Below are 12,306 nucleotides of genomic sequence, written 5' to 3' on the forward strand. Positions count from 1 at the left end.
GAAAACGTTAACTGCTCTCTACATGTTTGCTTGATTACCTTGTTGGTATTTGGTTATGAAATAACATTAAAACGATTAAAAATGATTTGGCACAAATATAGCGCGGTGTTCTTGTGGCATGATGTGGATCCAATGCACTAGACTTCCTTATTGTGGATTCTCTCTGGTCGCCCTCTTTTAAATCTGTGATTTTGCAGATCGGTCATAATCTGCCTTTTCTATGACTGTGGCCTTCTAAACTCAGACATCTATCTCTCTTTCTTTCAGAAGGATCTACCCTTGCCCCGGAAAAGCAGCAGGTGAGTTTGATTTGGGGGGGTGTGGTATGTGTTTGTGTGAGAAGGTTTATAAGCAAATGAAGAGGCTGACACCATTAGAACGCATTGCACCTGCTTATGTAGTTTGCCAAAAGGGTGATACATAAGGTTGTTGCAAAATGTAAAAGAGTGAGGGTGTATCTGGTAAACACCATTATTATTACGTTCTGTCTAAATTGTAATGTGCCAACTTAGCATTGAGATGCATCCTTTGCTGTCTTTGTATATGCCCCTGTAGACGTTCTCACCCCTATAGAAAACTACATACGCAGATGTAATGCTTTCTAATGGTGTCAACCTCTGAATTTGCAGAATTTAGCCAGTAAACTAATTGGTGCAGGCAAGCGACTCCTGTGTTCAGACATCCCTACTGATGACATAGGGTGATTTCATTTGATGTCTAATGCCATTTTGCTTAAAAATATGTAGACCATTAACGCTGGGAGAATGGGGTGATGATGTTGCGAACAGCTTTTTATGCCACCCTGAAGGGTACATTTTCTCTATAATGCGTGGTAATCAATAGTAAAGTTTTGCAGAATGAGAAGATTGCGGATGACAATGTTGTTTCCATTGAGCTATATAGGGCCTTCGTGTATATACAGGTTCTAGATATTCTAGAAACGTTGTCCAGTTGTGTTGCTCACTCTTTGATTTCAGAATCTCGAAATGTAATTCATATTTAAATTTGTTTGCTAAACGAGTCTCCTTCGTAGTGTAGATCACATCACCTAATATCTTGGCTTAGCACAGATGCAAATAAATTTTAGAAGACTTCGGCAAACAGGATGGATTAGGCAGAAATAAGGTTGGGACACCACCATCCATCTTAAGATGGCTGCCGTCTTAGCTGTAGTGGCTTCAAGTACATCTCCACTGGTATTGATGATCCTCTTGACACAAAGGGGCATATTTGGTCCCTCCTTGTCAGGCTTTAGGTATGAAGATGATTGCCACCATAGGTGCGCTTGTATTGCTCCCAAACCGCTTGTGAAATTGGCATGCTTTCTGAGTGTATTCAATTCTACCGAGGTAATTGCGCATTTGTCCAGCTCTGATTTTTGCTACATTTATCTAAATGTGGATATGCTAAAAATCTGGCATGGATCCCGCCCTCCAGGACAGACTTTGGAGAACCCTGCACTAACTGAAAATGTAACGAGTTTGGCTTAACATAAAGAGTTCCTGTTAAAGTTGTAACACAGGCTGATGATGCTACAGTTTGTACCTCTGATGATAACTCAGCTTTGCTTGTGTCTCTAATGATTGCTGGGGAGCTGCAGATACTCTTTGGTTAATGAACGAGGGATGTTAGTGGAGGATGTTCCTCATGCAAAATATGTGGGGTGGTCATATCACTGGCAAAATGGATAAAATGATCCATATGAACTATAAACCCATTTTAACCAAATGCCCATGTTTTATGTAGAGATGAGATATGCTACATATTTCTTTCTGGTCATACTTTATGCATCTCTTTTATACCCTACCTTTATTGCGTCCTTCAGGGCTTTGTAGGTGCCTAGAATCAGCCATGTGCCGCTCTGTATATGGTATCGCAAGCCGCAAAGTGCTTTACACGTTTTAAAGCTGACTTTAGTATGGAGAAGTTCAGTCACCCCTGATTTTATGCTATATCTCTTGGTCTGCTCAATGGGAGTAATTTATCAATTTCTCTATTTGATTTAAATTTGAACCACCAGTGATAATGTTTCTACGTTGACGTGCTCATTGCCGGTATTTTAATCAGGTTCAATTGGAATGACGTTTGGGTTGGGTGTGGACTGTTTTGAAACCCTTTACATGTTTGTGATATCAAAAATGACTGTATACACCTTTTTGGGAAAATTCGATGCTTCCAGATATTATTCATGAATCAGGATGTGTAGTTTGACAAAAACTGGCATTGATACGGCTTTTTGTTGTTATGGTCATGTCAGAATATCTGAAATGAATTTTCAATTTCAAAGTAAGGCTTTTTTAAGCTTGTGGAAATTAGGCATTTTATCACACAAGAAATAGATAGGCATGTTGCTACTTCAGAATGACCTCTTTTAAAAGTTTCAACACCTGACATGCAAGGCTGTTATTTTGTAGGAGCTCATGTGGATGATGTGCAAGCCAGGGTAGATTGATAGTTGAACAGAGTGGAAGCATTGATCATATGGGACATGATGAGTGAGGCAATAATTATAAGAAACGCCTTATCGAATACTGCAAATTTGAAGCCACAGTGTTCTCTTTACTATGCTCTGGTTAAACTGTGTATGTTGGGTTGGTGTTAGGAGTGTACATAACGTGCAATTCCGTCTAGAGTAATTACACAAAATTACCCAAAAATTTTGCAAAACTACACAAGAAGAGAAATTCCTCATTTAGTAATATTTTGGTCATGAGAATGCATTGCGAGCTAAGAAATAGTTCTAAATGCAACAGAACATGAATAGCGAGCACGAACAGTCACTCGCACTCGCTAAATGTGCACCTAGGGTAGTACTTTCCCCCATTCTACTGCTATTCTTTTAGGGCAAAATGCACCCTTGCATCCAAAATGGACATGTAATTGTGAGTAATTTGCAGCAAAAATGCCTACCCAAGAGCACTGAACCAGAGTACGAGCGGCTGCTGGTGTTCCTGTTTTGTTGCGTTTAGCTCTATTATCTTAGCGCAAAATACATCCTCTGATCAATTTCAGATGCAAGGGTGCATTTTGCGCGGAGAAAATAGCGTTAAATGCAGGCTACGCTCCTCACATAATTCTTCTTAATCTCGCTTAATTTTGCTTTAATTTCGCGTAATTATGTTACAGCAAATTACATGTGTATCGACCATCTCTAGTAATGATTCCAGTAATTACTATTCCTATTATGTAAGTGTTTGGATGTGATTTCTTTTGGTTTAGGATGTCGTTGAGAGCATGGTTGTGAAGCTTTGCTGTGCTGTGATATTTGACTAAATAAACAGCTTTACACTTAGAAAGCATGAAGCAACATCATCAATGTGCTAACATTTTACTGCTTGTCGCTGTTGTTGTTGCTAGGGTATGAATTATTAAATTGCGGACTGATGTTCCCTGCCTGGTTCTTAGATCAGGTTGGCTTCACCTTAGTTCTGATCAGTTTATAGATTGGAATCAGTAAGTTCTAAAGCTAATGGTCCTGAAAAGGAATTTTTATTGCCGATTGGTTTCTGTGGTTCATTGAAATATGAGGGGATAGTTTCCCAGGTCAGCAGGGGTCATCAACACCACCTTCCTGGCGGAAAGCCGCCGCCCTATTTAGTGATCCCGCCCATTCAGGCCTTCAGTTGAGATGCTGCTGCAGTGAATCCATTGAAGGCAATGCGGCCGCCACATTTGATGCACCGACTCATCAGTTTTTGTTGGTGTTTTTCAAGAACTAACCCCCAAAGCAGGAGTTTATTCTGGCGAAGCCAAAAAACATTGACCCCTCCCACATGCAGGAAGGTTTCTCGCTGTGCTTGTGGGCCATTGAGAAATTTGCTTGCCTGGGACTGACACGCCGTACACTGGGGTGACTGTCACTATCTGGTCACAGCCCTTCAGCAGTGGATCCCGTGGAGGTTTTATTATCAGAAACCCAGCCCTACCGACTCAAAATAGAGCGGGTGAACTGTGAATCTAGTGGGGTGAAAGTTCTGCCAAATTGCACCCACCTCCAAATGATCCCTATAATCCACGGGGCTTGGACAAATAGTGCATGATAAGCACATAGTGTTGCTCTATATTTTCATAGCACCTTTACTCCACTCCACTGCATCCTAATCTACCCCACTCAACTCCATTCCAACCTACCCCACTCCAATCCTATCTACCCACCCAAGTCCAACAAGACCGTCATCTTGACAGTGGAGTAGCCTGTCCATCAAACCCTAAATCAGCCCCTTAAAGGCAGTGGCGGCTCCTACGCCAAGGCGGAGGAGAGTCCCCCCACTGATTTTTGTAGTGACACAGGGAAAATAAAAATTATAATAACTCACGTTATTATAATTTTATTTTCTCCTTCTTCCGCCTGCTTTGCATTAGAGGACTGGGCCGGGGGGAGTAGTAGCACCCTCATAAAGTGTGCAGTGACTGCTTGGCCATAACAGTCTTGCACCCTTTGCATGTTCTCCATACAGGCTGCATCACATCCTTCATAGAGAACATGCCCAGGCCCCCAGTCTGCGTCTGAGCACCAAAACACGAGGCTCAGACCAATCACAGCGCTACTAAGGCAGCATTGTGATTGGCTGACTAGGAGCCTGGGTGTGCTTCTGGTAAGGCCGAGCGAGGGAGGACTACAGAGGCGAGGAAGGTACGTTTTTTTTATTTTTTTATTCCCACTCCCCCTAGCGTGCTACCCCTCCTGCCCTCACCCCCTACCTCCGATCAGTGCAGACTGTGACTGCTTAAATGTATAAAGAAATTAGGGAGGGGGTAAAGAGAGAGGGTTGATGTAAAAGAGTTAATGTAAAGAAAGGGGACAGAGGCAAACCATTATTGCATAATGTAATTGCTACCAATTGCATAACAGTATAAGGATTACGTTTGGAATGCTTGGAATCATAATCCGTTTTTTATACAGGTTGTTGTCAGTTTAGTAGGCACCTCCGTGGCAGATGGGTACCCTGACAATTTCCCATTTTGCCCATGCCTTAAAACAGCTCTGACAGAATCTTGTCCTCTGGAGGGACTGGTAAGCCACCTATTATAATATTACATTTTAATGGTGAAAGTAGTACACAATGAAGTCTGCCGAGGAGTGACAGAAGCCCAACAGACACAATACACACCTTTTCGTAATATATGTAGTCCTACCATGTGCAACAGAAGCCTAATCTCCGAAGACACTGTTAAATTACTATCAGCGTTGCGGAATTTTATTAAATATCTACTTGTCTGAGGGCAGGGGGCTTCAGAAATATTGTAGCCCTGCAAAAAGATATCTACTTCTCCCTTTTGGTACCAAACAGTGAGAAGACAAATCATTGCAACATCCTCATTATATCAAAGGTTTAATAAAGGAATCTCTGAGTATGCCAGGGTTTCTGTTATATAAGGGTTTAAATCATGGAAAACCAGTAATTTTGCCAGCTTTTTGCCTAACAAAATACAGGGGCTGAAAGTAGATGGAAAGTGGTAGTTTCATGCTTGGAATGCTTTATAAACTTGTGCACACACACAAACTTACATGTTTAAGGGTATTCGTCGAAGTGGAAGTCCCACGGTACGATAGTAACGCAGTACACAACATTATCATAGGCAATAATGGTAATGAACAATCACTTTAATAGCTTATCCATATCCTTAAAAAAAGAAAAAAACTCCAGCCAATCAGATGGCAGTACTGTCTAGAACACTCATAACTGAGGCTGAGTGTCTCAGATTTTCTACTGCACGTCGTTTGAAGGGATATCCCTTGGCTCTGTTCATTTTTTTCTTCAAACCAATATTGGAAAACATATCTACTGCTACTGCCATGCCTGAGTCTTTTAAGAAAGAGCTTTTCAGGCTCTGTTTTACATGTGGGAAGAGAAGACTACCTCTACCTGCAGCATAAAGTGCAAGGCTGTAAAATATCAAGCAACTTTTCAACTAAACCTTGAAGGATAGGAAGGGGAGGCTTTGTCTGTGGCTGCAGAAAGCTAAACCTTAAAAATCTCCTAGTTCTGAGGAAGACAGTGACACCTCTTCAACCTCTCAGAGAAGGTCACATAAGAGGAAAAGATCCTGTGGTCAGGGGAATTCGCCATGAGTCTTTTTAGGACAGTTCTAAAAAGGAGAAAAATTAGAACATCTCCTCAGAAACTGCCAGGTCTGAGCCCTCCACACCATCTGTAAAGTCTGGAGTACGTCCTCCAAAGTCCTCCTCAGAAACTTTGACCACAAAGCCTAAAACCACTTTAAAAGTCTTGATGACGACCACCTCAACTTCGAGAACACCATCGTCAATGACACTTACGTTGATGATGGCAATATCGACGACGCCTTCCATCTCAACCTCAGCGTCGATCCTCTTGATGAAGATAGTATCATCTACCGATGACACCATGCAACCGTCGACAACGGTACCATTGACGACGGCCCATTGACAACGATAACATTGTCAATGCTGACGGTAACAAAACAGACCTAGCGGTTGAAGACTGCAACCACGGGTTCAACGTCGTCAACGGCCTCAACAAAACCATTCCTCTTACCTGAACACACCCCTCCAAGCAAGGTGCCTCCACTCCCCCCAAGTCATCCTCTGTACTTGGAGGAGTCAGATGATGATGGCTCATCTGAGCTCCATGTAAAGTACCTGAGGGGGTGGCAAGCATCCTTGAATCCCTTCGGGGTACACTTGACCTTTTTTAAGCTCAAACTCAAACAGTTGAAAAGTAAATACATGGAAATTAAATAGAAAAAAAGCTCTTGTCAAGTCACGGCTTCCGTACCACGCAAAGATAAAAAAAATACAAGGCACCAGAAGACTCACCTGCCTGCTTAGTCGGACACCCAAAGCTGGATACAGTCATCTTTCAAGCGGCTATGGGTCGTTCCAAAAAACCCTTCATGACTATCTCGGCTCCACCAGATAAAGGGCAGGCGCCTGGACAATATAGGTAGATTTTCGACTCAGTCGCCATCACAGTTTGTGCGGCTAATTCACTGGCCATATAGTGTAGATATGACAGGCAAATGTGGTCTGATATCAGTACCCTCATAGACCTGATGCCAGACGACAAAAGGTCGGAGGCAAAGAGGATACTGAAAGAAGGGGAAAGGAAATTCTCTGAGATAATTAATTGCGCTATGGACATATCCCCAACTGGATTTTGATAGCTGGCAGAGGCTGAGGTTTTAAGGCAGCAAGGTTGACAGAAAGCAGTATCTTTCCGGCCTCAGGTGCAGGCAAAAATTCTTGATAAGTCCTATGATGGAGAAGCCCTCCTCAGTAAACATGTGGATGAAGCCTCACAGGCCATCAAGCCAGACACCAACACTGTGAAATAGTTGGGCACACTGCATTTTCGGAAAGTTCCCTTCAGGGAGCACATGGAAGATGTTTTGCTTCATATAGAGGTGGTAATCAATGCCTTCAGCAGTATCAGCCCTACCAGCAACAGTATAGGCCGTCCTACCAGCATCAGCACTATCGATCACTAACAGCAGAGGTCTCTAATAAGCAAGTGCCCAGAAGAAAACAGCTCCTCCCGGGTCAAGACACCAGTCACAAACAGTGACCTCCCTCAGGTGCCAATTACCCCTGATACTTCACAAGCTCTGGGTGCAAAGATTTCAAATTTCCCCCAGCAATGGCCGCAGTTAACATAAGACGGATGGGTATTGGCCCTTATCACCTATGGTCATACCCTGGAATTTATCACGAGGCCGCCAACCACTCCACCAAGGGGAGCGCACCCACCTCATCTTCAATCACTTAGGAAGGAAGCCCTCACCATGTTAGCCAAAGGAGCAATACAAAAAGTTCCCCATCCCCAGAAGGGAATGGGTTTTTGTTACTGTTTTTCCTTATTAAAATGAAAACAGGGGACTGGCGGCCCATTCTGGATCTTCGAAAATTAAACAAGTATCTACAGAAGCAATCCTTTTGTATGGTAACCCTTCCAGACATCCTGCATTTTCTAAACCATGGAGACTACATGATGACCCTGGATTTACAGGAAGCATACTTTCACATCCCCACACACTCCAAACATCATACATTTCTACATTTCACTGTAGCCGGCACCCACAACCAGTCGAATGTCCTCCCATTCGGCCTCAAGTCAGCTCCCTGTATTTTTTCAAAACGCCTCGATCCCATGGCAGTCTCTCTGAGGAAAGACAGTTTTCAGGTATTCACGTACCTCTCCAACTGGTTAATAAAAGCACCTGTGGCTTATCAAGAGTCGAAGGCCATGGAGGCTTGTCTAACATTGTTCCACAGATTAGGCCTCACTATCAACCACCAAAAATCATCAACTCTTCTTTCCGAGAAAATAATATACCTGGGACAGACAACGAAGACTCAACAAACTAGCTCTCCAACTGTCGAGAAAGAAGTCGGTTTCAGTGCGACTATTCAATTCGCTCCTAGGTATGATGCCCTCGGTGATCAATCTGGTCCCTTTTGCATACCTCAAAATGAGACCGCTACAGGAGGAGCTAGACAAACAATGGCTTCAGACATTAGCATAATTCGACGATCTGGTGGAGATCGCACCAGCTAAGATAGCAGCACTAGCCTGGTGGTCCCAAACCAGCCATCTCTCTGAGAGCCACATGTTCTTACCTAAAATACCCAATTTGTAATAACCATGGATCAATCAATCAATCAATACATTTGTAGAGCGCGCTACTCACCTGTGAGGGTATCAAGGCGCTGATGGGAGGGGGAGGGGGGTGCCGCTACTGCTCGAATAGCCAATGCCTCCTTAGAGGGTTGGGGTGGTCATCTAGAAGACCTACAAATCTGAGGAAAGTGGTTTCCAGACCAGAGGAGCATGCACAACATTGGCCTGAAGCTCAAAGCCATCTATCTAAATCTCCAAGCTTTCCTACCAAGGATAGCATGTTTGTCAGAATTAGTTTGCACAGACAGTACTACCAGCATGCACTATGTGAGCAAACAAAGAGGCACACAGCACTAGCTCTTTCCAGGGAAACTCAGGAAATCATGAGCAGGATAATGATGTACAGGATAACACTTCAGCACAGGATGTTCCTGGAAAAAGCAATCTCTTAGCAGACACGATAAGCAGAACCATGGAACAGCTGTCACAAATGGAAGCTGGATCATTTGGCACAAAACAGGATCTTCTCTCTCTGGGGCAAGCCACCACTAGATCTTTTTGCAACAAGCGAGAACCACAAATGCCAGTTCTGTGCGAGTTGGCATCCACATCCAGGGTCATGGAGAATGTGTTTTCGATCAGTTGGTCAGGGAGCTATACATAGGGTTCTCAGAAAGATGAAAGCAGAGCGGTATCACATCACCCTGAAAGACCCCAGGTAGCCCAAACAGCATTGGTTCACGGAGATGCTCCTACTATCATAATCCAACCCCATTCACCTGAAGCCACGGATTTCTAGGGACAGGGATTTCCCCTTTCAGAGCCCTTGTTTTCCACACCAGAGGTCTCTGTACTTCATTGCTCCCCACTTCTGGCTTGGAAAGTCATGAAAAATAACTGACGCCAGTGTGCCTAGGTGGTGCCTATATAAGCACCCCAAATGTTACTCTGGTGCAGAAGACAACACCGGAACCAAACACGCCACCTTACGGGTCTCAGGGGTACTGCTCACTAAAAAAACTTTCATATCCAGTCTGACGCATGGGGATAATTTTAAGGTAAGGAGTCTGTGGCTAGATAGAGTCTCTACCAGATAAGAGATTATTGAAGGAAAGTAACTTGTTCATTGGCATCAGAAGACGAGGTATCCATTGTACTGTCTGACTTCAAGTTGGTGCCAGTTCGATCTAAACCAAGGTGTGCCGGGCTGATGTCAAAGTGCTGCTTTCTTCACCTGAGCTTTCCCAGGGTCAAACAAATACTCTGCATTCCTGGTTTAGCTCCAATTAGGATAATGATTACGGTGTGGGAAATGACATTGGAGAGCTATACCAGGAAGAGAATTGATATGAAGAGTTACAAGAGGCTAGTGGCCTTGATACCTTTTCTGATTCAAACCCTGGTCCTGCCAGTGAGGAGAGTGCTTCTTACACCTTGGTAGTGGATAGGGTGACTGAACTTCATGACCTCCAGCGCCCCCCTCCCCTTTGGAGGTCAAGATCAATGTTCTTACAAAAATCCTTTAGCTGGAGCAAACATCTGTTGAGCCCCCTTACCCTTTTACAAGGTCCTTACTAATACTTTGTTCAGGGCTTTGGCCAAACCCTGTCCCCGCCCCCTTGGCCATCCACCAGATTGCACAATGCCACAGCCCTGTCCCAGGTGGCCCAACTTGTTTTTTATCTCAGCACCCCGCCACTGAAAGCTTGGTGGTGCAGGCATCTGCAAGCAAGACTAAACCCCACACATTCCCAACTATTCCCCCAACAGTGAGTCAAAACAGGTGGAGACATTCGGAAACAGAGACTTTTTGTCCACCAGCTTGGCACTTCGATCTGTAAATGCCAACTGTCTGCTGGGGTACTATTGCCATGCCTTTTGGGATTCAGAGGCTCAAGTCTGCCCAGGTTAAGATCTCCAACTTGTCTTTGCCCAGGCTATACAGGACGGTCATGATGTGGCCAAGTTGACAATTCTTTGTGACTTGTAGCCCACCGATTCTATCGGGTGGGCTATTACCACCAGTATTGCCATTATCCACCATGCTTGGCTGCGGTCCATTGGTTTTTCAGGCGATGTCCAATCATCCCTCATGGATATGCCGTTTGATGGGACTCACATGTTTTGGGACCAGGCAGGCTCCACTCTGAAGCAGTTAAAGGAGAGCAGGGCTACGACACTCTCCCTATATTTACCTGCTCCTCCTTGTCAGCCCTCCAGATCCTTTCACGTCATTCGCAGCCAATCCAACCTCCAAAATGTATCTATCAGTTTTGCAGTCGAGGACACAGTGCCCTCCTCACCCATGGTCGAGGTTAATGGGCCACCCAGTCCACTACCCCCTCCCCCCCACTACCCCCTCCCCCAAAAGCTTCAACAACCAAATCCCTTTAGCATGCCCTTAGTGGAGCACAGCCACCCAGTGGGAGGCAGGATCAGCTCTTTGTGGGGTTCTCTGGAGTACAAAAAGGCAAGGTTGTGCTGAAGAAAACCATCTCTCACAGAATTGTGCTCTTCATTGGAATCTTCTACTCGTTGACTAACAAGTACCCTTCAGAAGGACAGTGTGCTCATTCTACCAGGGATAAAGCTGCTACTACTACGTTGTCACTTAAAGTCTCTGTCCTGGACACTTTTTCAGGTGGCTACGTGGGAGCCCCTCTATACGTTCGCAAAGCACCATTGTCTGGACAGTCAGGTTTGTTAAGAGCAGCATATTGCCCACTCACTCCTACATGCCTTTCTGGTTTGAGTCCTTCCACATACCTTCACTCGGATAGGCACTGCTTTAATGTTGGACTTGGCCCTTCTGGCAGGTTCACCCCTGAACTTTTTGCTTTTAATTGTGACATGGTGTTAGTGATTCTTGGTTTCTGCGCACTTTCACTGTGTCCCAGTGGAAAGTGCGTGCGCACTCTTAGTGTGTGTGGTGAGATAGGCCTGCCCTCCCACAGGAATGCATGGGGAATGTATGTGTCCCTGGTAGTTCCTGATGCGTGGGGTGTGCAGGCTCGAGTCTGGTATGTGCGGACTTGTGTGATTGAATGCTGCGCAATGATGCGTGCAGAGTGTTTGTGTCTAATATGGAAGTGCCACTTCTAGAAGTGTGCCTGTCTGTGCAGTGAATGTGCTGGCGTGTGATTGGCTGGAGCTGGCTGGGGTGCCAGGCTCTATGAGTCATGATGGGTCTGCCCAGTGGTGAGTGTTGAGATTAGCATGTGTGATGTGAGGGAGTGGTGCACCTGGGACCTGAATAGGGCTGGGCTTTCCCCACACAATGCTGGCTCCGCCCCATGTGGTGCGACTGATGACCCTAGCCTGCCTGGTGAATAGGAAGGGTGGCTGAGCACATCAAGAGTGCTCCAAAATCAGCTGCGACTGGTTTTTCCCCCACCCTGCACCCTGAGACAAAGGTTTTGACTGTATAAAAAGGGGCTGTGTCCCCTTACAAAATGTTCTTGTTCCCAACTCGAAACTACCAGGGGCATGCTGCTGCTTGGGCCCAGGGGAAGGCTTGCCGCTCTGGGCCCTGCCCAGCCCCTGGAAATCCTGGATGCCTGGAGGACCCCTCTACTTTGTTGCTGACTTTTGGCCCCTAGCGCTGGAGAGCGCTGTGTTTTGCTTATAGCGCCTGGGAGAGCTTTATTTTACGTATAGCGCTTGAGAGCGCTTTATCTTGCCCTTCAGCGCTTGGGAGCACTGTGAT

At 45.0% G+C, this 12,306-nt stretch overlaps 1 protein-coding gene across 1 annotated transcript in view; it reads left to right on the forward strand.

Moving 5' to 3' along the window:
• The window catches only part of MAST1 (microtubule associated serine/threonine kinase 1), a 419,095-nt gene that overhangs the window by 55,754 nt on the left and 351,035 nt on the right, over positions 1-12,306 (forward strand). Inside the window, exon 2 of the mRNA XM_078689234.1 lies at positions 268-299. Within this exon, the coding sequence (XP_078545360.1) occupies positions 268-299 (32 nt within the window). The remainder of the gene's footprint in view (positions 1-267; positions 300-12,306) is intronic.

This window comes from Lissotriton helveticus, chromosome 1_1 (assembly GCF_964261635.1).
Source record: "Lissotriton helveticus chromosome 1_1, aLisHel1.1, whole genome shotgun sequence".
In the NCBI taxonomy this organism is placed as follows: domain Eukaryota; kingdom Metazoa; phylum Chordata; class Amphibia; order Caudata; family Salamandridae; genus Lissotriton; species Lissotriton helveticus.